Raw genomic sequence first — 27,985 nt, 5'->3', positions numbered from 1 at the left:
TGATTGTGACAATTTATATCATGAAGATGGAAGTTCTTTTGATTTTATCACATTGGGGTTTTTTTCATTCTACAGGACTGTGATTATGCCAGCTGCCAACGAGTTTGATCCAGAAATTGTCCTGGTGTCAGCAGGATTCGATGCTGTGGAAGGCCACGACCCTCCGCTGGGCGGGTACAAAGTCACAGCTAAATGTAGGTATTGCCATTGACACACCTTTCTGAGTTGGTATTTTTTCTAGTTAGAAGCCTTATTATGTAAGTCCAGTTCCCATCTATGTTTCTGTTTTGTGAGATGACAGCTGTGTCACTCAGGGCAGGGACTGTCCAGCAGTTAATACCCAGAGAAGGCTGGAGAGCTGCAGCACTTGCCCAACTCATGGACAGGGTGGAAATGAACATGTTAGAGTTTCTGGCTCACTCCTTTCTGTTCCTCTTGGCATTTTTGTCTTGACTTTTTAAAGTATTACTTTTCTGGCATTCAAATAACATTTTAGAGGTTTCATGCTTTTCAATAGGCCCCGTTTTCCAAATGCTGGAGTAAGTTACTTCTCTTTAAATATATATTGGAGCTTTTAGACTTTGGAAGCCTAAATCCAATCTCATATTGCTCTTTTGTTATTGCAATCTTTTCAGCTCCATGGCATTAATCCTGAATTACATCAGTGTTTATGAAGGCCAAATTTTTCTTAAAGACTATTCTGTTGGGTCTCAATATATGGATGTCCATTTCGGTCTTTCAAAATGTGTGCTTATATGGCAGAGATTTAATACTTTCTGAAAGACAGGTCTCTCTGACATATCTCATATGTAGCACTCCAAAATCACTACCTCTTACAAGATATTGCGGCCAAACTGATTCTGAGCCTGGGATGTTAAGCAAGGCTGGGTGATGTAGTAACTCTCTGCACAGTAATGTGCATTGTAACATTGCTGTATATCAGTTGCTTTCCATGGGACAACACAAAATGGTTTCCTAATGCAATGCTCTGAATAATTTTCTTCAGTATATCTACTTTTATTCAGTATATTCAGTATATAATATCACTTCATCAGTTATTAATTATGGATCTCTGCTGCTAATGGCAAATGCCTTGGGAAAAGTCTGGAGAAGTCAATGAGACCTAGTGGCATTTAAAACACTGCACAAATGGACTCTAGTTCAGAGAATTTTGTCCTTCTGCCCTCTGACTTTGGTTACAGATCAACAGACCAAAGTTGTTGTTTGCCTCAGGAGGTTCAGGGCAGATATGCATATTTTTGTTTTAATTTTCACTGCATGCTGAACAGGCTCCCCTGAATACCAAGGACAACACTGGAGAAACAGAGTGACTGTCCATAGTGGTGTGCTGTGGAAAGGGAGAATGCAGAGAGCAGTGCAAGAGTCTACCCAAAGACACTTACACAGGTGCTAATGCACAAATGGACTGGAAATGCAGTATCCCTCTGGCTGCAAATAAGACATACTGAGTTTTAGCAAGATTTTCGGCTTAATGCAGTGGTTACACTGGAGAGGAAAGAAACAGAGCAGGCTGTCTGCTTGTTTGAGTATCATTTCCCTGTGTATTATGATTTTTAGTAAAACGTTTTGCAGGAGGAGGTGAGAGATTTACTTGCTGGTTTTTTCCATGTGTGGTTCCTGGTCAGTGGCACCATTCCATGAGCTTGTGTGGGAGGGAGGTGAACTTTCAACTGGCACTAAATTAGGCATTTTGTTGAGAAACATTGTATAACTATCTGTATTTAGCTGTTGAGAAGGTATTCTACATGTCCCTTAACAATGCAAGACGCTTTGGCATATGTAATATTTTGGCATAGCAACTTCAACAACTTAACTAGAAATAGCAGCAAATAAAAACTGTCTGACATTAGAATTAGTGTTACTTTTCATTCATGAGTTAATTAATTAACTCTCCATAACTTTTTTTTAGAAATCTTAATACATTTTTTATATAAGAGGCTACACATCTACTTCTGCACATCTGTAAGCAAAAAAAGATGATTTACAGTAGGTGGCTCTTGTTTAAATTAAGAGAATAGCCAAGATAGACCCAGATAATGATCATGCACCTGAGGGATGAATAAAGCCTTTTTTACTGAGCCAAAGGAATTTATTATTTCCCCAAAACAAAATTCTCCGCATTCCACCATACTATTTTAGAACATAACATACTATATGTGGTATGTAGGAAAATGAACAGTCTATTAAAAAAAAATAAGGTCCAAAGAGAAACTTTCATATTAGAGACTAAAAATAGATATTCATGCTAAGTTTTAATAAAATGGGTTTGTAAAAATTAGAAATTATACCCCCAACAAGTAAAGTTGAACATGTAAATATTCTTCCTTTATAAATCTTTAGCACTTTGTGTACACATAATACATTGGATTTTCTGATTTCTGTGATTTCATACAAGCTCTTCAAATTAGGGAGAGAGTGACATCAAAGGAGAGAAGATGGATCCTTAGCTACTAACCTTGCTGTTAAGGAGAGTTCGGAAGCCACTAGATGCTTGATAATTAATTATTTATGTCTTTCCCTCAGAGTACAGTCTAAGGGGAAAGTTAAAATGTATTAACCAATCAGCCATCCCAAGTTATAAAGTAAAAACCACTGGATGAAGATAGCAGATTGGACTAATTACGGTCTTGGAGTAACCATATAGCAGGCAATTACATTCAGCAAAAAATGGTCTACTAAATCTGCATAGTTTGAGAAATGTAAATTGTAATCTGCTTTAACCCAGAATTTTAATTTTTTTCTGTATTGTCATACAGAATGACAATCTTATTTACTGAGGAGTTGCCATTTCTGATTAGTAAACAAACATGTCAGCAACAAAATAATCATATATACATCTATATCTATTAGCAGCTGATTTTAAATCTGGGAGTCTGTTGTGCATGTGAGGGTTTCTCACAGTGAGGTGACTCTCAACTCCTCTGGAAGGCTATAGAGTGGAATCTGGCCAACTGAGATCAGTGATGATAGCAGAGCTTGGAGGTATCTCACTTTGTAATTTCTCTCTAGTTGTATTAAGTAATGTAATCACTAATGGTCTTTTTTCCATTGAAAAAAAAGAGATTGTGTTTAAAAAATATTGGAAGGAAAGTTTGAGTCTTTCCTGTCTTATTGCACTTTTCAAATCACTTTCCCTATTTTTTCAAAATGGCTTTCCAATTTGTCCTCATCTGTTGATTAGTTTTTGCTAAGATAAGCAATATTTAACTAAGTTTTACCTGTCTACAAAACAGATTTGTTTGGTGTGATGTAGAATTGAGAATGAACATTAACTAAAACATTTGTTTCAACTCCAACTTTGAGGATTTCACAGGCACATTTTTCTTTATGTTGGCTCTTTGTGCCAATCTTCTCTCTTAATGAAGTGCTATGATTTCGAAAGGTATTTGTATAATATACCTACGTACACATACACATCTTGAAATATGTACTCAACCCACATGCATAAACTTTGTGATGGATTTTATATTCTTTTAAGAACAAAAAGGGCTTCAAAGATTTGATATGACTGGTGGCATATGGCAGAACTTGTTGCTGCTGGGAAGTTCTCAGTCCTTTGGTACGAGCTACATTCCTAATATCTTAGTAAGGAAAGGCAAGCTTTATTGACAACACTGATGAAAGGCCACCTAGCATAATTAGAAACAGGTATACTTTTGAATTCACAATCACTTTGCCCTGAAGAAGGTCTTCCCCCCAAAAAAGGGTTTATGGAAGAAAAGGAGTTTGTTTTTCCAAACAAAAACTTTTTGTCTGCTAAAAATATTGTCTTTGCTCACAGACACTGCCTTGCCTGTGGCATTATGCTATGGGAAGTGTATCAAGTTTAACATCAAAAAGCAAAGAGAAGAAAGTGAGGCAAATGTCATGTTAAACTTCTCTTTTAGTCCTCTTGGCCCAGGGTCTTGCTGTTAAAGGTGCCAAGTCTTGCTCAGGAGTTGTTTCTCTAGTATCTGGTACATTCTGTCAGGAGTATTCAGGCAACTTATCTCAGATTTTGCTTTCTGTGCCCCTTCTGTAATGATTCAAGTTTAGCTGAAATAGAGGAATATGTTTTGTAATGTCAGGTCCAGCTTTAGTACTGGCATGGCTCTTTCCCTGTTGCTTGGCTAAGTGGTTCCCCAAGACATAAGCTGAAGGTGGGTGAGTGCAGCATCTGGAGCTCTCATACACAACTCTTATGCAGAGTAACTATTGAAGTTTTTGGGATCTCTTTGTTTAGATCAGGGGCTGTAAAAGTTCTTTGATTTTGTTGTAAAATATAATCAAGTGAGAGGAAAACATGTCTCAGTTCCAGACTAGTCCAATGGTTTCTTTTTATTACTAGAAATTTATTTTTTTCAAAAAGATAGCACAAAATATCATGAAAATATAATATGTATTATCAAAACATATTTTTATCAAATTCACTTTTTGTACTGGAGTAATAAAAGTTGTATTGACAACAAAATATAAGAAAAATAATGGTTGAAGAAATAAAGGGGATAAAGGAATTTTATATTTAGAATAGTAAGGAGATGCCTAAACAGTATGAATCTGCTCCTTGCTCTTATCCTGCTGATCCTTAGATGGAACTACTGAAGATAGAACTGATATATTTTGTCCTTTATTTTACAGTTAATTTTTACATTATCTGCTAAAATATCTAGTATTATCACACTATTTGAATTTCATGTAGTGAGCAAGTCTGAAGAGGAGCTGTCAGACCTGGTCATAAATTTGCAAGTTGTTAGATCTTGTAAGGGAACTGTTTTTAAATTAGCTATGCTGACTGAAGATCTCCATGTAACGTTATCCTGAGGTGAAATACTTTCTCTTTGTTTTATAGAACAGCCCTTAGAATAATGCTTGCACTAAAGCCACTGAGATCACTTTACTGTTCAAGTAAATATTCTACATAATTGCTCATTAAATCGTGACCATTCAGTAAAAAGAATAAAGTAAACAGAGAAGTGTCAAGCAAGAATGAAGACTTTTTTCAAGGTACTCAACTTCCTGAAGCACTGCATTTGTTAAGGGCTATGATGATTTACTGGAGTTTTCCTGTTGTTTTACTCTCCTATTCCAAAGATGCTATCTGACACCAGAGCGCAAAATAAAATCAGCAGTTAGCAGTAGGAAAGGATACCACTGTGAGCATTTAAAGAGTAAATGATATTTTGTCTGTTGGAATATTTGTCTTCTGTTATGCCAAATTTGCAATGAAAAGTTGATCCAGTGCCTAGAGTATAACTGACTCTATCTAAGCTGATTTGCAACTTCTAATGTTTTTATTTGAGAAAATTGCAATAACTCCCTCAACTTAGCAAAAGCTGCATAATGCTGTAATACACTCCATTCAAGTGGGACCAATGAAAAAAGTGCTAAAGTTATTAGCAGTTTCCCTTCTCACAAGCCCAGGTTATTTCCAAAGGATATGTCAGCATAAGTGGTAGAAATTAATGCATTAAAAAGTCTGCTGCCTTACATGTAGTCAACAGCTTTTCTGTGAGGAATCTCTTCTCATGGCTGGAGGTGATACTTTGAAAAATACAAATAAGAGCAACCAGGTTGAACTCGGGGGCCTGTCCTGTTGGTTTCTTGTTGCTTTGCCCTTCACATTTCTGTTCCAATTCCCACTGGGAATAAGGAGTTTTGATAACAAGATCTCTGAATGTAACATAAAATGCTATAAAAAGCTCTCAGCCCAACCAAATTCAGAAGTAATGAGCACAGTTTTAATAAAGAGATGACTGATTGCTGAAACAAATGATCTAGCATGGTGTACCAGCCATGCCTGGAAGGCTTTAAAGGAGTCTTATAAATAGATGGCATCCTTACAATTAGATATACCATAGCACACTCAGACACCAGAGGCTTCATGCAAAAGTTTCTCTTCAATGACTATTTTTTTCTTGAGCCTTTACAACTGTCCTACTGTATTGAAATTCTTTTCAATTTCCCACTGTGTTTTGTGTATATTATATGGGTTAGAAACAGACCAAAGGCTAATGCTGAAACTACATATCACTGAATTCAAATGCAGAACTGCTCAGGGTCAAAGCCTGGTACTTCAGATATGTTTCAGAGAAAAAGTTTCCCATGTGCCAGCTTCAGTATTTCTAAAACATTCTATGTGACTATTCTGAGTATTTCAAGTACTAAAAAGGCTATATATGTTCATTGGGGTTTTTTTCCTGGAAGTACTTGGTTTCCAAAGGAGTCCCCAAATAATACTGTAACTCTCTATTGGACAGGATGTTGGACTGACTGTGAGTCGTTTTGGGTAGTCATTATAATGTCTTTGGGTAGGGACTTCACTTTCTTGGGATTGTCTGAAAGTCTTCTGTGGCGCTTGACTCCGACAAAGAGTACTGGTTGGGATTACTGGGGCTAATGGTAAAGTATATGTTAAAGGAAGGCCAGAAAAACGAATCCTTGCAAATTGACAGGACTAAAGAGAATAGCAGTTTTGACTTGGTAGCTGTTTTACCACAGTTCAAGCTTCTAAAAATAGCATTGCAGGCTTTTATGATGCCATGTCTAATCTCTTCACAAGTATGAAATTCTTTTTGACTCAACTACAAGAAGCTGTGATCTTTATAAGTCTGGCACTGACTGCCTTTGACTGCAGTTTCATAGCTGGCATGAGCTGCTCCAAGCAGCTCCTTGCCATACAAAAGGGTTGTTGCACACCGCTTCCCATTCTGAGTGGTCCATTATTTACCTTGTGCTGGGTCTGCATCTTGTCAATCTCTCTGTTAACACATGGAGCATTAACTCATCAACCCATCAGAAAACAGAGTCAAAAAAGTGGAGAGACTTCTGTTGGGCTTAGGCTGAATCAGATTATGGAAGGACCAATATGTGCCAGGTGCAGTGGAGAAAGGAAGAGGTTGAGTAGGATACCTTATGGTAGCAGTAAACTGTTGAATTACTTCAGTTGCCACAACTGCCTTCATGTCTGAATTCTTCTGAGTTCAGATATTTGATTTTTTGGACATTATTTGGTTATCTTTGTGGTACTTGAGGTGATAAAGTAATTATCCAGCAGGATGGATCTTCAGCTTTTGACTCAGAGCTAACAGCATTGGAGATGGGTTGGGGCAATGATCAATGATATAGTTTTTCACTGGGGAGTGTCCTCATTGGTATCAGAAATTTTTTTTCTGTCCCTTTTGTCTCTTAGAAACTACATGATACCCAGTGACTGGCAGCAAGAAAATGTAGCATCAAGACTTTGCTTCCAGTTGTTCACTTCTGAAAGCAAAGTTTGGGTTTTCTCTAGGGTAATTTCTTGAATACTAATTAAGTGGTAGTTTGGTACAATATGAAAGATATCAAAATAGATGAAAAATTAAATGGTGACCAACTCTTAGACATGATTATTTTCACAGAATTCATTGGAAGAAGTAAAGCATTTTGGTTTCTTTTTCCTTGTAGCCCACAGCAATCATTGCTGTATCGTATCCTATGATTTGGACATGGCCATTGGATTGCTCAGCCTCCTAAGTCAGGTTATGTTTGTTTACTCCTGCATTTTTACTCTTTAAATTTGCTCTTGCAAATTTATCAATATCAGTGATTTGTTTGTCAGTGACTCCAAAATCTGGTACATTATTGCCTTAACACTATATATACATTTATAAATATGAAATGTAGAAAATTTCAAAAATCCTGTTCTCTGAAGAAGAATAGTCTGTTGGCTCCTGTGGACGAGAGATTGGAATTCACTGTATAAATTAGTGTCCTCTCTAGGACACAGCATAGTAAAAGGCAAATTGAAGATATAAGAGGAGAAGTCCTTTTTTCTTTTTTATTATTTCACTTAAAAAAGGGATTAGTGCTTGGAGAAATTCAGAAAAATTCTAATGTTTGATTGAAGAACCTGCTTTCAATGTCAATGGCTTGGACTATGGACTTGAGCCAAGGGAAAACAGTGAACAGTTCACCTCATTTACTGAGGCTAGGGAAATCCTCGTCTTCAGACTTTGGGGCACTCATGTCTAGCTGGATACATATTTAAAACTCATCTGAAGGATTCAGAAACCTTAGTACTTAGTTTGTTACTGCCCAGTCGTTTCAATACTGTCTGGCTAACTGGTGTATCTTCCAGAAAGGGTCTACCTAAGCAGAAAGTGAGTGGAATTAGAAATATTAGTAAATAATCATTGTTTTGACCTGCTTTTCCACTTTCACTTGGCCTTTCTTTCTGCAAATGAGCCAGGAGAGATTTCCATTTCCACTCCCACTCCTGCCTCACAAAGAGAAGATCTGTCTGCTGGCTAGTTAACTAATTGGTACAAGTGAAAAACCACCTGCATAGCATGTTCAGATATACAGTGTCAATCCATCTGCAGAATGCATCAGGTGCCCACTCCTTGATTTAGGACAGTTGCTGGGGACAGGGCAAAGGATAGATTATAGTAGAAAAAAAAGAGAATCTACAAAACCATTAAGAATTATTTTCCCTTTTTGGTCATCTTCCCTTATCTCTTCAGATACCTCTTGGTATTTTTTCTTTCATGCTACAGTAGTAACATTGGCTAATGACAATAACTTATGTGAGGGATGCAAAAAAGGTAAAATTGGTTGTACCTTCTCTCAGTTTTTAAATTAAACTTATGAAATATTTTTCCTTATTCAAACAAAAAGGCTGTCATTTGGTAGAAGAAAGGAAAGAACAAAGTATTTTTTTGGTTAGGCAGTATTAATCATGTCAGATTACAATTTAAATACAGCAAATTAAATATAAGGTTTTAGGGCCATTTTGAAACTAATGGAGCTTGACACAGTGTTCAGCAACTTGCCTGTGCCTTTTGCAGGATTGGGTCCTGAGAGAACATTGTTGAAAGACATCTCCAAATGTGGATTTCTGCATAACAAAATGTCTGATCTTTTATAGCATCGTTGCATTGGGAATTAGTCTTGTCTTTGGGAATTTGTAGTCTTTAGTAGAAGAGCATGATTTATGTCTTAGAATTTAACCATTCTCTGTAATAAATAGAAATGTGCCACAAGTATTTACTTGGTTGCGCCATGGGAAAATTTTTAACATATTGTTCACAGCTTCAAAATGCTATAAAAGAAGGCATGTAATTTGAAGACTGACTATCCTTTGTAATTTCTAACCAATAGATTGATTAATATCTTTCAAAAGAGACAGCAGCCAAAATGTTTACATCTCATTAGGAAGAGAAGAAGAGAGCACACACAATTTTGATTATGAGCTTGGATGGTTCATTTCTTCGGGCTTCACATCCCCACTACTTAAGGCAGACTGTAACTTTAAGATGTTATCTCTTGCCTGCACAAATAAACAGCCAGTTATGCTTTTATGGCGGGTAGTTCTCAAACCAACAGGGGATTAAAACATATTAGCTGGAGTTTGTGGTTCCCTGCTGAACTATCACGGGCTCCATGGATTCCTGTCCTGAATATTTCACAGAGCAAACACCTCTTATCTGAGGTGATATTCTCACACTGGCCTCTTGGCCATGGACTTCAAAAGCTGATCACAGGGAGGGCTAGGGAGGCAATAACCCTTAATATAACAGTCTCTCCTGATAGGGATAGACAAGGTAAAGGTAAGGCGTCTCTGAAGTTTGCTCTTGTGTGTTTAGCCCCGTGGGGTGATAAGGGGCCATCTGTTTTTTCAGTCTGCAAACTCATCTTTTTCACACTATCCCGGTATCAAGTACACTTCAGGTCTGACTGGTATCAGTACCAGCAATTCTTCACTAATCTGAAGAGATTTTCTTGGTATTTTTAGCTTTGATCCCAGCAATTGTTTTAGTTGCTGCTGTGTTGGAGTTTTTTACCCAAGCAAACATATAAAATAAACATTAAAACGTTATGTTCAAGGTACTATTGTCCCAAAGAATGTAAGTTATTGAAATAGATGTTATAAAAGGCATGTTAATTACTTGTGGGTAAAGGGAAATTGTTGTGCTTACCTATGTGAATTAAACTCAAAACATCAATTCATGGTGGTAGTTCCAAAAAGTCACATCACCACACTGGATGCTTGCACCTTGATTAATTGTTGAAATAGCATATCAGTACTACCAGTTCTAGAAGTTAAAAACCCACTGCTTCAGGCCTCAAAAATATTCTAAGAGTCAGTAAAATGCTACTCAGATTTCTTTTATTGTGGAGCTCCCAGAACACCTCCCTCCATCTTTTAAGTTTTTCTCCCAGCCATTTTTTTATCAATGGAACGTTCAGATTCAATTGCAATCTCCTGATCATAATATCTTTATATAAAAACACTGAATACTATGAAATCTGCAGTAAAATGATGCAAGTTGCCAACACTGGCACACAAAAAAAATCCCAATTTTTTTTCAGCATTTTATTACCTTTGTTTGTTGTTTTGTGGGGTGGGGGTGGTGGCTGTGTTTAAGGAAATTGTTCTTGCTTGCACCAACTAATTACCATAAAATTTCTGGAAATGCAAGAATGTAGATCCTAATCCCACAAGCTTTTACTCGCTTTGAGCAGTCCTCATGATCGAGACTACTCCACCAACATGATTAAGATTTACTAAAACAAGTAATGTTTACAGGGACAGATATTCTAAATGTTATGTACAAAAACATGCTAAAAACTCTTCAAAAGCCTATTCATGTGAGAAAACCATTATTTAAATGCTTCCTGAATTCTTATAGAATTAAATTGAAAAGAAATAGGAGTTGTTCTGTTGTAAAATAAGTCTATTTGGATGAATTTAGCAATAACTTATTTACTTCAGATTCATTCTTTTCTCCCAATCATCAATTATGATTCATATACGCTAAAACGGACCAAGGAAGGGAAAGATCTTCTTTGGAAGAAAAAACTAAAATTAGATAACTATCCAGAACAATAAAGTATTGTTAGTTAATAAAAATTCACTTACGTAATGGTTTCTGTTTATGATGGTAAAGTAATCAAATATTTGATTCGTTTGATCCATAGTCTGATTCCTTTTCCTTAAATTCCTCTAGGTGAAAAAAAAAAAGGTTCCCTTTTTGGTATCTGATGTTGCATCCATTCAGAAGCAGTTTGTTTGTGAGAGCTGTTTTCTAAATGTTTTTTACTTACTTAAAACAGATTAGCGTTCTCTAAAAGCAAAATAAAACAAAGCTGTTTCATTTAATAGTGGAATGTATCCTTGAATGCAATGTCTGGGTTTTAAATGTGCTAGCTTTCAAAATTATTTCCTAATATGATCATTAACATCAGATATGAATTCAGTGAATTAGTTGTATGGGAAAATGATCACTGACATGTATTGCCATAAAATTTATGATTTATTTATGATTGCAGCCAGGCATATTGTGTTTGTTCTTGTGCAGTGTTTTCTTCCTATTAAGCAAAGTCGGTTTGCAAAGAATAACTTAAATTGCTTTGCATAGTAGTTTTATGCTGTCAAGAGAAATTATCAATTTAAAATTTGAGATATATATAAATCTCAATAAAAATCTATATATCCTTCACAAGTTTGTTTTGTTTTGAAGATCTTTTTTTTTTTAAATAAAGATAAGCAGACTTATTATTTATTTCTGTTAAAGCATTTAATTTATCCAAAACAGTGGAAAAGATTAACAGAATATATTTAATTGGTTTGGAGGTTTTTTTTGATAGAGAAGAGGTAATCCTTTGTTTTCAGTGAAAGTTATAGAAGCATATTTTATGGTTCCTACAGGAACAGCTTTACAGTAGAATTACTTTTCCATATGACTGGTCTGTGTCCCTACAAATTTACCAGGAATTTCAAGAAATTTTTGTCAAATCATCTTTGAAATAGTTGCATAATTATACCCAGTGTTTCAAAGCACGTTAGCACAGAAGTAAAACTGGCAAAGTGGAACCCAGTATTGTTGAAATTTCCAAAGCCAACATGAACAGATCAAAATAATTTTTCATTCACTCAAATATTTGAGTAAGCAGCCTTCTTAAACTTGCATCAAACCCTAGGGAAAACAGTAAAGAAAATCCATTTATCAAGTGGTGCAATGCTGTTTCAAAATTGTAATTTAATCAACAAATATGTTACATCAAAGCAATTAGTTATCCAAAAATAATTTTGGTATTTTTGTCACCATGTGAATCAAACATTATTTTTCTAGTGGTGTTAACTGCACCAATGGTAGCTTTGTAGAACATGCATGAAGACAGTGCACATGTCCTGAAAGATGCAATTTTTTTCTCTTGGCTCTTTTTGGGTGCATGTATCCCCACACACAGTGGACACCTCTAGGATTTTCCCAGCATGCTTTTTGAGGAAAAACATCGAGGTCACAAATGCTGAAGATCTTTAAGGGATCTTTCAGGGAAAAAAGTAGTAGTTCTGAAATGTTTTCATCCACCAGGAATTTCCTTCCAATACATTGAGAATCACTGAAGGTTTTTTTTTCCAAATCACATTGCAAATTTGAAGATTATCTAAATGAACACTTTTTTTATAATGTTTTAGGTTACTGATAGGGAGTAAAGAAGACTACTTTAAAAAAAACACTTAAAAGGGTCTGTGCAGTTTAATGGTTTGAGTGAAACAAAACACCAAACAGGATGTCCTTGTCCCCTTTGAACTTGAGGCATCACATTGACATGAAGCTACTGAATTCTCTCATTAGTTATGTGGTGCTGGAATCCCAGTGGCACTTAATGAAGATAAGTTTTTATGTAGTGCTTTCAAAAAAGAATTGGAAAGAGTCTGATCAAATTTAGTACTCTGTCACAGACATAATAAAGTTGGGAAATCAAGAGAAAAGAAAGGAAGAGAAAGAAAAGAAAGAAAAAAAGATAAAGGAAAAGGAAAGAAAAAGAAAAAGAAAAAGAAAAAGAAAAAGAAAAAGAAAAAGAAAAAGAAAAAGAAAAAGAAAAAGAAAAAGAAAAAGAAAGAAAAAGAAAAAGAAAAAGAAAAAGAAAAAGAAAAAGAAAAAGAAAAAGAAAAAGAAAAAGAAAAAGAAAAAAGAAAAAGAAAAAAAGAAAAAGAAAAAGAAAAAGAGAAAAAGAAAAAGAAAAAGAAAAAGAAAAAAGAAAAAGAAAAAGAAAAAGAGAAAAAGAAAGAAAAAGAAAAAGAAAAAGGAAAAAGGGAAAGAAGAAGAAACAGGAAAAAGGGAAAGAAGAAGAAAAAGAAAGAAAATGAAAGAAAAAGAAAAAAGAAAAAGAAAGGAAAGAAAAAGAAAGGAAAAGGAAGGAAAAGGAAAAAAGAGGAGAAAAAGGAGGAGAGGAGAAAGGAGAGGAGAGGAGAGGAGAGGAGAGGAGAGGAGAGGAGAGGAGAGGAGAGGAGAGGAGAGGAGAGGAGAGGAGAGGAGAGGAGAGGAGAGGAGAGGAGAGGAGAGGAGAGGAGAGGAGAGGAGAGGAGAGGAGAGGAGAGGAGAGGAGAGGAGAGGAGAGGAGAGGAGAGGAGAGGAGAGGAGAGGAGAGGAGAGGAGAGGGAAAAGAGGGAAAAGAGGGAAAAGAGGGAAAAGAGGGAAAAGAGGGAAAAGAGGGAAAAGAGGGAAAAGAGGGAAAAGATCAAAATCTGGAACATAAAATAAGAAGAGTGTATTTCATTCAGACGGAAGATATTCCTTATTGCAATTTTCATTATATAGATAAAATAAAGGAAAAGTAAGAAAGATACTACTCATTTGCATTTTTGGCATAAAATTTTCAAAAATACTTATAAATTATTTTTCTGCTTTTTCTTATGCTTCATTATATTGGAAAAAAAATTTTGTAATTTATTTTAATGGAACTGGCCATCTTATACCATAACAAGGGTAATTACAGCATAACCACTTTATTTATACAGCTACCTCTAGCATGGTGTACCATGACCATCAGAACTTGCCAGACCTAAATTCAGTATTTTTAAGTGAGAAAACAGAAAAATAATCTTCTGTTCCAAGGCAGGACATATACTCAGGCAGAAACTGAGAGAATATATTTAGTTCAGTAAACAGTCAGCACTGTTCTAGATATATTTCATCTGAAAGACAATAGCAGTCTTTTGGCTTTGGCTGACTACTGACAATTAGAGCATCATAAACCAGATGTCAAGCATCATGTCTTGAGTAACTTTTTTCTTCAAAATTTGCCCATCCCTCTTGTCATCATGACTCAACTACCTAATTTAGTCCATTGGATAACACTTGCTCGGTACCTGGGTTTTTTTAATTAAAACTAAGGAAAGAAAGAGTATCTGTAAAATGCATTGATTTGCTCTGAATGTTTCCTTAACTTTTAAGAAAACTGATGCACAATTAGTAGACTCAGAAATAGACATAAAATGAAAAAAACTTCAGAGAAAAGGCCTCTCACTACTACAGGAATATTCCCTGACCTATTTTATTACAATTATATCACTATGTCACTGAACTGTTCCTTCTGTGTTAGTTTCAGCTCAGTGACTTGTACCTCTTACTGCCTTTGGGAGATTGATCTGTGCAGATTTTATTCTTGAAGCATGTCTCTAGAGATTTGATTTTCATTTGCTTCAATTTATCTCTCTAAAGTAAGCAATCATTTCCCTCTTTTGAATGTCTCATTTTTGAAGCTATATAGATATTTATGGTAGCACTGTTTAGAGATACGTCAGCTGCTAACCTGAAAGACGGCTTGAGAGCAGCAAATTGATTCATGATGGAGGAGGACAGTTTCCGGTGTTTCAGCCTGGGAAATGCCAGGTGTGAGGATGGGAAGGCTGGACATCAGACATCCAAGCTGGAAAGATTCTTTTGACCAGGTGGTTTAACTTCTAAAACACCAGGACAAATGGTCAAATTCCCTTTTTTTCTGGGATATCTAAAAGCCACCCTGGTAAACGCATACCACTTACAAAGTTTTTGTCATTAGCAGAGAAGTGCTGGTATATTGAAGGGAAGAGAACAGTGGACTAAAAGGGTGTTAGGGGAGATTGAACTAAGTACTGAGCAGAGCTTAAAAGAGCAGATGATTTATGTCAGATATAGGAAGCAAGGTGCATAGAGCACACAGTGATAGGACAGCAAATATTGAGTCAGGTGTGTAGTCTGAGGAATTATTACTGGGTTTAATGGAACAAATTTGGCACAGAAATTCTCTGTGTGTATACAATTATTTTCAAATTTTATGAATCAGGAAATGATACTAGATATTCATAGATGAATAGGCTCTAAAGCTAGGAAGATTAATATTATGACATGCTGATTTGACTTCTTATGTGTTATAAGTAAGGCAAACATAATTTCTACATAATTTCCATGGTTTCTGCATAAAAATAGCCCTGTTACCTTGAAATCTGACTGATTATTAGAAATATATAAGGTAGTATTATTATACAGAAAATATTTTCTAAATAATTTCCTAGTAACTGTATAATTAATAGACTAACCTTGTATGATAATATTAGTATTATAACTTGCTTAAATAATAAAAGGATTTGAAAGTACGGCTCTATAACCTACAAAATCTCTATCAAGAGTAATTTTTATTGGGGCATTAAGAGATGCACAGATTACTTAAGTAAAATGCATTCATCTTTAATTTCGTATTTACCTGAGAAGCTTCTCACTGAGCATGCTGTATTCATAATGCATTCACAAACCTTGGTAGATTAAAGCATATTTTGTCTGCCTGGGTGTAAATAGTCTTTTGGAGACATAAATGAGCTTCCTCTCTCAAAGTTTGGCTTTCTGAACATTATACATCTTATTAAGTCCAGATTTGTCTGTGACAGGCAATATAGAGAAGTGCTTAATTCCAAAAAGACCTTCATCTTTTCTGAAAATTGGTGCAACAGATCTTCCTGGGGATATTCCTCTCTTCCTACTAAGTAGTAAATAGACTGGAGGAGTAACAGAGGCAACACAGTGAACTTTTCATTGCTTAGAGGTAGGGAAGAAGAATCTTGACAAATTTTAAAATCAAGGGTTTTTTCCCACCTAGTTTCAATATATAGAAAGGTCATAAACTGAATATGAAATTAAATGAAATTATAAACAAGATTTCTTTTAATACAGATCAAGTTGATATAATGGGTAGTTAAATTCTCTAAAAATAAAATAAACTGCAGAACCTTCAATATTAAGAAAAAATTTTACGCAAGTTCTCCATATAAATTTTAAGAGTGGTATTGTGGAACTCAGACATGTCTTTGCAGCAAGCTCACCACTACATTTCACTGGGAAGAAACATTTTGACATAAATTCAGGTGTCAGTGTTGGTGACAGGAGATTCTGTCAGTTTTGTTATTTTGCTCTAAAACATGAATGATATGTAATATAAAAAGAGCTTTCACCTCAGATGCAGTTGTCATTTCACTGTTAGCAGTAAGCAGTAGTTTAGAAGGGGTGCAGATATGGATATGAGATGTTGAAGGTGAGGGAAGAGATACAGTGAGTGAGGAGATCCCCAGCAAACTCCCAACACACAGGTATTAAGCTTCCTCAAAGTCTAGCTGCCTAGCTAGCCTCTGCTTCTCCAGCTCCTTCAGCTATCATAAAAACCTTGCACATACCCTTCTACACATACAGATTGGTAATGTGCACATATGTATTTGGGCTGACAATTAAGAATCACGGGGTGGGGGGGAGGGGTTTAATATTCTTCAAACCTCTGGATGCCTTCAGGACTTGGTCCATCTAGAAATCACTTTCAATATGTTTTGTAGGCGCACTGCAATTAAAACCCTTCTTTGCAGCACCTCGTGTTGGTACTTTTAGATGACACTACTAATGCAGTAAAATTTTCCAAGGAACAGAAGACCCTAAGGAGGAGAAAGACTATAAAGCCAGTTATGGTGTTTTTGTTGTTGTTTCAACAGTTTTGTCCTTGAGCTGAAAGGGAGAGAAAAAAACCAGGAAGAAGCTGGCCACAGAACAAATAAATATGGCATTAGCTCATATTCATTACAACACATTGGATAAAAAAGAACAATGGCAACTATCAGCTTTCATGCACTTCCTTGGAAAAGCCCAGTGTTGTGTAACTTGGCCCAAAAGGCTATGGCATACACCACTGCACATATACAGCCCAGAAAGGCAGTCAAACGAGCACCAGAAGAAAATAGCTGTTTAATTTGGAGGTCCTGTTTACTTGGAATATTTATTACTTTCATCGAAAAATATCAGTTTAGCATATAATTTGCACAATTTCTACTCTTGGTTTTCATAAGAATTCCAATAAACTCATTTTGCTACTGAATGGGAAAGATATTAGAAAGATTTGGAGAGTTGAGGGGATAGAAAGGAGAAAAGAAAGGTCAGCATAGAAGAAAAGGCTTAGATGAAAGTATGTCAGAGCAAAGCTTCCCATGAAAGATTATTGAGAATAAAGCTTTTTTTTTTAAACAGACATAAAAAACAATATATAAATCAAGAGCACAAAAGCCCTGTTTTATGATTTTTTTTCTGGTGCTGTTTAATTTCTTTATATCTTTTTTTGCCATTGTTAAAAAACAGCCAAAACTTCAAAGGCACGCTGCATGTGTTCTAAATCAGGACTTCAGTGCTGATGTATGACAGCACAAAAATTAAAACTAAATAAATGTGCTGTCTAAACTACCATATTTCTCAAAAAATTACTTTAAAGGCTTTAAAAAATTAGAATTATTGATTGATCTTACTTTGCCAACCATAATGTTTTCACCAGAGTAAAGGACAAAATATTATATTAAAAAGAGAGAAAGAAAAAAGAGCGTTGTCTGAACATATCTGAACACCTGTATTTGGCTGTCTTGCAGTTTTGTCAGACAGGCGAGGGGTAAAATGAAACTTTCCAGCGATTTTTCAGATAGACTATATGGACTACATAATTTTTCAGTTTTTTCACTGTTTTCTGGAAGGCTCCTTGGCAGTCAGGCTAAATCGATAAAAACAAGGCAGTATATCTGTGAAGAATAGTATTTCTGGTTTGTCACATAAAAATGGTTGTAGAACGGATGTATTCTCATTAAAAATAGTTTCTGCAAGTTTTTTACTATTTTCTTTTCAAAATATGAACTTTGTAACATTTTGAGTTAGGATTCCATATTAATTTACTTGCTTTGGGTAGGACCTTGCTGTTCTCTCTTAGTGAAATGGCATGTCTGACTCTAAAGGTGTCTGGCCACAGCACACCCATTAAATCTGCTTGCAAAAGAAATTGCATGATTGGGGTCTTTGTGGCGTCCCTTTTCCTCTGGCCTCTACTTTTACAATGACCATTTGCTGTTCTTCCACTAAGTCGTCTTGATTTGTATTGACTCACTTGTTTTATCAGGTTACAAAAGGGGCAAGTGGCCCAGGCAAATAGGAATGTAAATGCTGTTCTTTTTCATAAACATTTCTTTTACTTTTAGGATTCATTCATCCCATCCCTGCTAGTGTTCTTTTTCCAATTCTTATTAAGAAATAGTCACTGGCTCTAATTTATGTTCTCATTTGAGTCTGAGGAGTGGTATTTTTTTCAAAGGTTCCTGGATATTTGTGTAATCAAGAGAACTGGTTATTTACTAGTTATCATTTTATCTTATTTAATCCCTATTCTGTTCTCTTCAATTGCTTTATTTACACATTAAGGGAGCAGACACTATGGGATGCCATTTTATAAGCACTAATAAGAAATGGACAATTAAGTTTAGAAAGTCAAAGTATGCAGTGTGCTGGGAGTCTAAGCTGAACATACTGTCTGGTAAATACTAACATACGTTTACAAACAGTGTTATAAGCATGAAACAGGGCTACACTACCTGACCTATTCATTTATTATTACTTTGATCACTTTTATTAAAGTATAAAATATTGACCATACTTAAAAGTAATATAAGGACAGGGATAACCTCCTAGGGAGTTTGAGGTATTCTGGGCTGCCCCAGCTTTAACCACCTGATCCTGGTGTCTCAACTGAAAGCCCAGATCCCTGAGATTATTAGTGGTGCCTCCAGAGGCTGACTCAAGAGTTCCAGAGCTCTCAGGAGTGGCTAACCCCAAGAGAATCTGTCACGGTTAATTGCAGATTTTTTGGTATATGCTTAGTGCTAAAGTTGCCTCTTCCACATGTGAAATTCACAGTTTGCCAAAATTCATCTTGGAGCTGGTTACTTTGAGATTTTTAATGAGTACTGTTCATATAGATAACACATTTTTATTTTGGGTAAATTTTGTAATAAAGGCTTTACAGTGTTTCATCAAGGAAAGGATTCATCACTGTTTCCATATAGACGTCCCCTAGAACACATGTATGGAAGTGATACGTGTGGTTTTCATATTGAACTTTCTAAGATGTGGCCTGAAATTTTGTTTATAGAAAAAAGAAATATCAAGAATTTAAGACACTGCACAGTTATAGTGGGAACAAGCAGAAGTTACATTTATGATGTCTGTGTTTCTGCTTCTGACTTTTTCTTGAAGAGGTCCTCGGAATTTTTTATTAGCGGCAGTCATTTGACGACTGACAAGGGAATACTCTAGGACTGGCAAAGTGTCACTACCTTTCCCTATAATACTCTCTGCTGTCCAATGAACTGCTGAAACCTGTCATTTCTCTCTCCTCATTTCATTCCTAATTAAGATAGCAGCAGCACATAAAATTAAACAAATGAAAAATTTGAATCTGGAAGCACTGAAAGTACCATCTATAGAGACTCTTTCCAGAACAAGTTTTCCAGTTTCGCACAAACATTCATCCATCTGTAGGATGAATGAGTTGCTCACTTCAGTCTTGCCTGAAATTGTTTACACACTCCTTCTTTGAAACAGTAAATCTAGAAATTGCATACAAAAACTGTGCACAAAGGGATATTATTTGGGTTGTAAGGTCAATTGCTCTGAAGTTAGACCAAGAGAGATTTATGATTGCTTGCACAATGGACCCCTTTTGCATATGCTGTAAGATAGAGATGTTAATTAAATGAACATCTACTATTCTGGACCTTTGCTTTTCTCTGCATAGAGAGGGCCATGTTCAGGTTTTAACTATAAGCCAGCAGTAAATGCTAACTTCATAGTTTCTGCCTAAAGCTAAAAAATATAGGAAATAAATGTTCCTCTACCTCTCCTCTGTATATCCACTGTTTTCTGTTATCCACTTTCCTATAATTAAAAGCAACCTTAAGAGCCATGAGTTCTGTGGTTGATAAAAAAAATGACACTGTGCTGCCCTAAATTTCTTGTTTCTTAAATCTTAATTTCAGATGAAATTAAAATGTTTTTATTTTTCTAATCTTCCAATATGTAACATCAACTATCAGGTCACTTATGCATTGCAACTGACCACGAAAAGCCATGGCCAGAAATTCAAGGCAAACTCTGATATAAATATTAACTTGCTTGCATTATATAGTGGTCCCATACAACAGGTACTAGTCATGTCAAAGCAAATTTCTCTCAAACATTTCCAGACATAGGGAGAGTACAGGAAGACCCAGTACAGAATGTGCAAGAAGTAAAAAAATCCTAGCCTGAAGGGGTCATAAGGACTATTCCTGCCTGTTTCTTGGGCATCTGAAACAGGATAGGAAGAAAAAAAGTGTGTTTTTTTAAAACCTTCTCTGCCTGCAACCACACACCTGCTCAATCACACCTGTATCAGCCCTGGTGGCTGCATGTGTTGGATTTCACACCTTTTGAATAGGCAACATCCAGATCTTATTCTGATTTTTAAAGATTCTAGCACTAAAGAAATGCTTTTTTATTAATAGCTATCACCACCAAAAATCATCTTAAGTTTGGAAATGTCTTTTTTCTTTACCTACCTGCAAGTACTTGTCCTCAGACATGTTTTCTACTCAGATATGAGCATTCAGTCCTTGAAAGTGTTATAATAAACACAAAGATTTACTGTTTGATTTCACATTAGGTACAAGGAAAAGAAAAAAAAATTCTTTGTTTGTTATCTTTGTTAAAAAGACTTCCAGGCCATCTTTGGGCTGTTCCAGGTTGGACTAGGTATATGCCAAGGCTCATGAGCTTGAGAGGGAGTCATACATCACCTGTGGAAGAGACAGAAGCCACCTTTTTCACTGCTACTAAGGATTTGTATAGATGGGAAAGGTAGTTTGAGTTTATTTGTGATGACCCATTAGAAAAAGGCATGGTCTGGGAAGATATATAAACAGATAAAAGGTTAGAAGGAGCAATTTTTATTGGTTCCTCAAGTCCAGATAAGTTCGGGAAACTTGTGCATTCACTTAAAATTTCTGTTCTGGTTGATAAAATGTGCATCTCCAAATATGCATTTGAGCTTTAATGTGTATTTTGTTCACAATTTCTAAACTTGTTTTACTATGGTTAAGAGAAGAAAAGTGTCTGCTTTTAATAGGCCAAGTTTTGCTCACAGTTCCAGAAATATAAATCCATTGCAACCATTTGATTACTTCAGATCTTGTCTCTGTTGTCACAGATGGTAGGATGTCTGAATACATGGCAAGTGATGTGATTGCTACTAGGGAGACCAGCTTGTTGTCAAGTACCTGCTTATTTAAATGTTTTAATTGCTTTGAGTGTTATCATGAACACATTTGCCCACACATACAAACCTGTCACCCGGCACTGTGCCAGCTGCCTGTGCTTAGACCCATTTTTGGTTAGCAACTTATCACTGAGGAATCCAGAGTTCACTGCAGCCAAAAGCTGAATGATTTTCATGTTAATATTACTGGGGGACTGCCTCACCTTTCTCTGCATAGAAAGGATACAAAAGTACATCCCTAGGGAAAAATTCAGAAATGCTCTGCATCCCCTTATACAAAGATCAGACTTGCTCTGCTGTCCTTACTTTATGACCCTTTCTGAAGATTATATGAAAATCTGTTTCCTTGACAGTTTTTAGTTTCATACTCACATTCATTTTTTTTCCTGCTCATCCTGCCACATCTTTATTGTCTTTTAGTCACAAGTATATTTATTTATCACCTTATTTTATTAACCCAACAAACACTTTTATCTTTTTCCCAATTCTCCTATGTCCCTTTTTTAATTTCATCTTTGTCTCTCATGAGTAATTAATATTAATTAATTAATTAATTCCCTCAAACATAGTTTCTAGCACTAAAATCTAGGTAAAAACAGTGGGGAGATGCTAAAATTTTGGTCCATGACCATTTATTCTATGAAAATAAATCAGCACTTTAGCCAAAACTGAGAATGACTAAAAAGTTTCTCCTCTGCTGGAGTGACCTCTTCATGTCCTAATGAGTGGAACTGTTCTGGATTGAGTATTTTTCTCTGTTTATCTCTATTTATTTGTAGTGAGACAGTTGAATACCTTTCTTGTCTAGGGTTTCTAAGCAGCTTTGCTGTGAAGTTTGAATAATTTTTGCCCAAACTCTCAGCTCCTGGGGCTCTTTAGCTTTCATCAGAGCAAAGAATAAATGCAATCCTGATGTTGCAATTTGATATACCTTATTTGCTAAGATTCTAGAGCCACTAGAGAGCTTTGAGCCGCTGCAGCAGGTTATTTTACTTCTAGCTGTTAGAACTCTGGAGGGAGAAACAGTAGCTATTCTGGTAGTAGATTTTCAGTGTCTCCAGATAAAAAAGTTGATGTACTGTTTTCCCTTGAAGAAGAAATTACTGTTGCTGCTCAAGAAACAGTATCTCAGTGTGGAATGAATGGTTTTTGCCCTGTTGTGAACTTCCCACTTTTAAGGAGTATGACTAAGATGACTGTTGCAGCTGCAACAACATCTGGAGTCCTCAAATTACCTTGACACTAGTTAGCTGGATTTAGGTCTGAGTGTAGCACAGAAATGCCATTGTTTGTCTTGATTTTTCTATTGTTCAATGAAAATTACAATTTATTTTAGGTTTGCCAGCTTCCCTTCGTACTGCTGTCATGCTATGGTAACAGCAGAGATAGTGGTAATTTGCTTATATGTGGATCCTGCAGAATCAGGAGTGGTTCTGCTCCTCACACTGAGAAAATCCAGAAAGCAGTGCTCCTTGACTGCTCAGCCACCTGAAGGCATTTTTCACCCAGGCTTTATGGTCATTGTTTTAACTTTCTCTAAAAAGGTAGAAAACCACTGAGTAAAGAACTCCATAAGGTTTCTGAATAGTTCTCAAGCAGTAATGGGTAGGTCACCACTTGGCTGCAGAATCTCACAGAAAGACTCTTTCCGATAATTGTATGTTGGAAGACTGGAAAGAATGGGATGAGATATTCAATATTCTAAGGAAATATTTTATTCTCATATATATTTCTTGGGGGACTGGGGGGGGTGGGGAGGGGTGGTGTGATAGAATTTCTGTAGAAACCAAGAGACCAGGAAATAAAAATGCCTTCTACATATTTCCACCTGTTGTGCATGAGAGAAAAGTGGCTTCAATCCTGCCTTCACCTGAGGCCTGTGCAGCTCCCGGCCACCTTTTCTTGTACTCCCAGCAGGTTAAGGCTCCTGCAAACTCTGCTGTGTAATAACATGACTGACAAGGTTCTGACATAACTTCTCTATTCATGGAGAAGGCTGGATAGAGTCACCTATGTCATTCAAATGATAGCTACAGTTGCTTTTACAATTCTGCCATTTCAAGGCATTTGTGTGTCCTTTTAATAGTATGAAGAGGTATAAAAGGGCTGTGGTCTGGGTTGAAATCACATCCTTAACTCTTACATGTTTTTGTAATAGAACAGCATAATAGAAAGCTGCTCAATGTATTTTAGTTGGAAATTGCAATTAAACAGAAGACTTTAAGGAGTCGGACCCCAAAGCTAGTTTCAGTACCATTTCCTTTAGCGAGTTTTACACATTACCTTTTCGGTAAGTGGTGACAGGCAGTGCATTTCTGGGTGATTATAGCATATGTCAGGTGGGGTTAATGGGCACAGGGCCAGAGGGAAAGTGAATAACTATATGAGATGTACAGTAATCCCTTTAGAAATGCACTGCCCTATTCCCTTCTGATTTTATAAAATTATGTTTATTGAACAATGTGATCCAAATCCTGAGGGGCAATAGGCCTCTGATATGAGTTCACCAGGAAACTTGTTGCCAAATTGGTCAGGAAATAGAGTGTTTACTTCAAGTCTATCCACCTACAAGAACCTCTCCCTGATATCCTTATTGTATGTATGTTGCTAGTCTTGGAATGATGAATGGTCCACATCTGGAGGCTAGGTCTTTAGATAATGGTATATGCTGATTAACACTGGCTAAGGAACGAGCTCTTAATTTAATCTGATATGTTGATGTGGCAGGGTCAGTAAATGACTGAAAATAATGTGCGAGCCTTAATTTGTATGCTCTGAGAAACTGTGTGAGTTGGAAAGATCCTGTTGATTATCTTGGCAGAATATTGTAGACCATCTTCAGAAAATGGCAGTCAGTTCTTAGCTTCTGAGTGATGGGGTTTAAATCAGATCCTTTGTGTTAGTCTCCTGGGTCAATTCAACAGTAACTGACTTGGCTTTTCATCAGTTAGAAAAAGAAATAAGGCTAGATCTTCCCATCAGATTGTTTTCAGTTATAACCCAGTGCCCACATTTCAGCTATTCACGTATAACAGCAGAAACTTTGCCCCACATATTTTAAAAATGTGTCAAGTTGATTTTATAGGCAGTAGCATTATAATAAACTTCTCCAAACTTAATCAAGCTTACTGATTTATTTGGATAGTCAATAGTAGTATCTGATTTTCATTCCAGTGTGGATTAAAAGCAAATTCCTCATACTTTGAATTAGTTTTTTATCAGATGTCTTGTTTTTTAGCCAACCCCTTGCTGAGTCTAGACTCAGATTTGGACATATAATCATCTGTAACTTGTAACATCAGATGCATATATTGTGTATCAGTTTAAATCAGGCAACTTGATCAGATTTGGAAGAAGTTATTATGATAACAGTAATACTACATGCTCTATCAGCTTGGCAGATTTCACAGTATGTGGGACAGATTTTCACAGATAATTATTAGGCTGATTAGTCTATCTCCATAGAATCCCTTTAGAGGGTTTTTAGTCTCCAGGAACAAAAAAAATAAGAAAAAGCTCTCCAAACTCCATGGAGAATCCCCTCACCTCACAGATGAAGCAACAGCCTTTTTCAAAGAGATCTGAATCTAAGATTCTGAAATACCACCTTGCTATATGAAGTCCTACAGCTCCTCTCTACTGGCTTCTGCTTTCTGATGCAGAGCAACTACTCATTCTTGAAAAAACAATGAAGATCTCTGTTGGACGGATCATCTTGCATCCTGTCTGGCTTCACTTAGTAGAGGATTTTCTAAATAGGAAGCAAAATAAAAAAAGAGAGGAAGGATAGCATGGCAATGAAGAAATTATTAATTGGACCAGCTATAAGAAGGGACAGAGATCAGGGAAATGTAAGGAAACGGAGAAGAAAGGAAGACACAGAGCAAAGAGCTAGTAAGAACAGGGCTGAAACCATCCAGCCAGTTTTGGGAATATCCAAAGGCTCCTGCTTTGATTTTGGCACTGAAATCTGTGGTTGAATATTTTCCCTCTGAATCCACATAACAGCACTGTAACAGTTCTAAAAACTTCATCATTATTTTGTACATTACCATGACCTTTCCTGGAGGGTGCAGAATCCCTACTGCTTGATGCAAGTTACAAAAGAAATCCCTTCCTTTTATTATTAGCATGAATTAATTGGGAGAAGAGTTTGGGGGAGTGCTTTTCCTCCATGTATTTTCTCTGAGGAATATTTTGTCTTGTGGTTGGTGCTGCCTTGTGTGGTGAAAGTGTACAAGTTCCTCCCAGCTGAAGGACTAAGCAAATGCTATGGACTATATGACACACTTGGATACATCCACATCTCAAGTGAGTTGAAAATACCATCTTACTGAGCATTGCAAGGTCGCCTCTTCCTGTAGTGAGACAGGTTTGCATTATTTGGCTTTCAAAGAGGTTTCCTATGTATCCTTGAATATATATTAATAGAGATTTAATAAGTTATGTTCAGTGTAGCAGCTAAAGAACAGCTAATTATGAAAAATATATTACTGTAGACCTAACAGGCATGCAATTAAAACATCTATTACATAAATTGTTAATCCATAAAAATGTGTTTCTGAGACTATTGGTATTTATTTAACATACAATTACTGTCTAATTTAATCTAAATTAAATGCCTGCTTGAGACATGTAATTTGAAGTGTTACTGTGCTTCCTTCTCCCATATTAAAAGCAAGAAATCAGCAGCTAATGCCTGGAGGCCAAATGTACCATTTAAATTCGGGTACCTCAACACTAACATTTGTAATTTCAGCCATTTGGAAAATGTTTTTCATAAGAATGTATTTGGCGTTAAAATCTCCTTTTCCCCCTCACTCAAGGCCACGTCCTGCCAACTGAGTCAAGTCTCTGACTTCATCCAAATGAAGTTTTGATTCAATAAAAGGTCCTGAATTAAGAGCTGAGAATAAAGTATGTTCTCTTATCACAGAACACAAGCTTTGCAAAATGTCCCAGCCCTTGCTAGTGCTGGAAGGGTAAATTATCATTTGACTCCTGTAAGGACGTATTTATTTAGGACATGTAGCCTGGTGACTCAGGAAGTTATGTAAAAACTGACCCAGTTAATTTTAGATGCTATTGTTGGAAGAATATCAATGAAAATTAATCAAATAGTCACAAAGGAACCGCAGGGAAGGAGCACAGAACACTGGTGGGTAGAATTTTGGCAGCAATCATCGCAACAGTTTTAATGAGAGGAAAACACATTCTCAAGTAAATCAGAGAGTAATGACATGATTAAATGGCAAATAATAGTTAAATACATGCTTGGAGGTCCAGGACAGAGACTGTGGAGGTTTTGTGTTTTGCATGTATTCCTCTCCACGCTGCTCCAAGTATCCAGAGCACCAGAGCTCTACTTGTAATGTAGGGTTGGGTTGTAGCTTTTAAGACACTGAAGCCAAAAGAGCTGTTGGGGCCCTGCTGCTGAGGCTGAGAAAGCTAATGCTTTCTCCATAACTGTAAAGCTTCTCCAGCCTTTTGGTTGTTGACGTGTCCTTGTTCCTTCACCAGCCACCTCCAATGAGCAAGGGCCAGCACCACGGCTTTGTTCAGCCTGCCGTCACCCAAAAAATGACTGCGCAGGAGACATCTGCTCTCCTTATGCACAGTGGGGGAAAGGGAAGGAATCTCTCTTCTTCTGAGGCAGGTTTAGTCCCCACTAACTGGGTGTTTGTACATTTTCTGGCAAACAAATTGAGTTGCATATATGACTTTATGCAAACAAGGAGTGCTGCGGTGCTGGCTGGGAGTGGACCCCATCCATATGGCTCCTTTCCCTGTCTGCTGAGGAGAGGATGCAAAAAGAATAACATTTGCAAGTTGTCTTCATTCTCAAATGCTTCTTTGGCAAAATGAGAGGCTGTCCATACCAGCTCTGACTTCTTAGCTTTACTTCAGCCGCACGTAACACAACACACAGCTGTGTACCGAGCCTGTCAGAGGGGAGCTGACCAGGATAAGAGGTGTTTTACCTGCCTTCTGTTTGTCACTGTCCATTTCAGGTTATCAGAGTAAGGGTACCTCAAAAACAACAAAAGAAAACTGCAATAACTCTAGATTCTCTTTTTATAGGGTTTTTATATGGTTTTTGTTTTCCAGTGATTTTGGTCAAATGAGGTTTCAGAAGCCTCACCCATGCCATTCCTTGCTGCTTAGCAGAACTACAAAGGGGGGGGGGAGCTTATCTGTTAAAATAAAAAAACCTGGAGTCCTTACTGGGGCATCAGTCCACTAAAAGATGTGGAATTACTTGCTTAGATGGTAATTCAAGTGATCAGCACCCTGTGTGTCCTTCAATAGCAGCCTGACAACTTGCTCATTAGGATAATACAATAATAATTTTCTCTCTTTCTGCCTTCCCACACTGGAATAATTTCTTACAAAGTCTGAGCATATTATCTCCTCCAATGATAGTACTGCAGGAGGGCAAAAGGTATAATTAAAAATTACACGTTATTTTTTTGTTTTGAAAGTTTATATTTTTACTTCAAAGGTTGTCAAATGACAGCTCATATACAGCTTATGTCTCCAGTGCTTAACATAGTTTATAATGGTTACTGTCTCTGCTTGGATG

General features: G+C 36.5%; 1 protein-coding gene across 14 annotated transcripts in view; it reads left to right on the top strand.

Moving 5' to 3' along the window:
- The window catches only part of HDAC9 (histone deacetylase 9), a 462,820-nt gene that overhangs the window by 401,272 nt on the left and 33,563 nt on the right, over nucleotides 1–27,985 (top strand). For all 14 annotated transcript variants that reach the window (XM_032110318.1, XM_032110251.1, XM_032110312.1 and 11 more), the window contains one exon: nucleotides 76–194. In XM_032110318.1, coding sequence (XP_031966209.1) covers nucleotides 76–194 — 119 coding nt within the window. The remainder of the gene's footprint in view (nucleotides 1–75; nucleotides 195–27,985) is intronic.

This window comes from Corvus moneduloides, chromosome 1 (assembly GCF_009650955.1).
Source record: "Corvus moneduloides isolate bCorMon1 chromosome 1, bCorMon1.pri, whole genome shotgun sequence".
NCBI lineage: Eukaryota > Metazoa > Chordata > Aves > Passeriformes > Corvidae > Corvus > Corvus moneduloides.
Note: the sequence above shows the minus strand (reverse complement) of the source record. Positions and strands in the feature narration are given on the sequence as shown.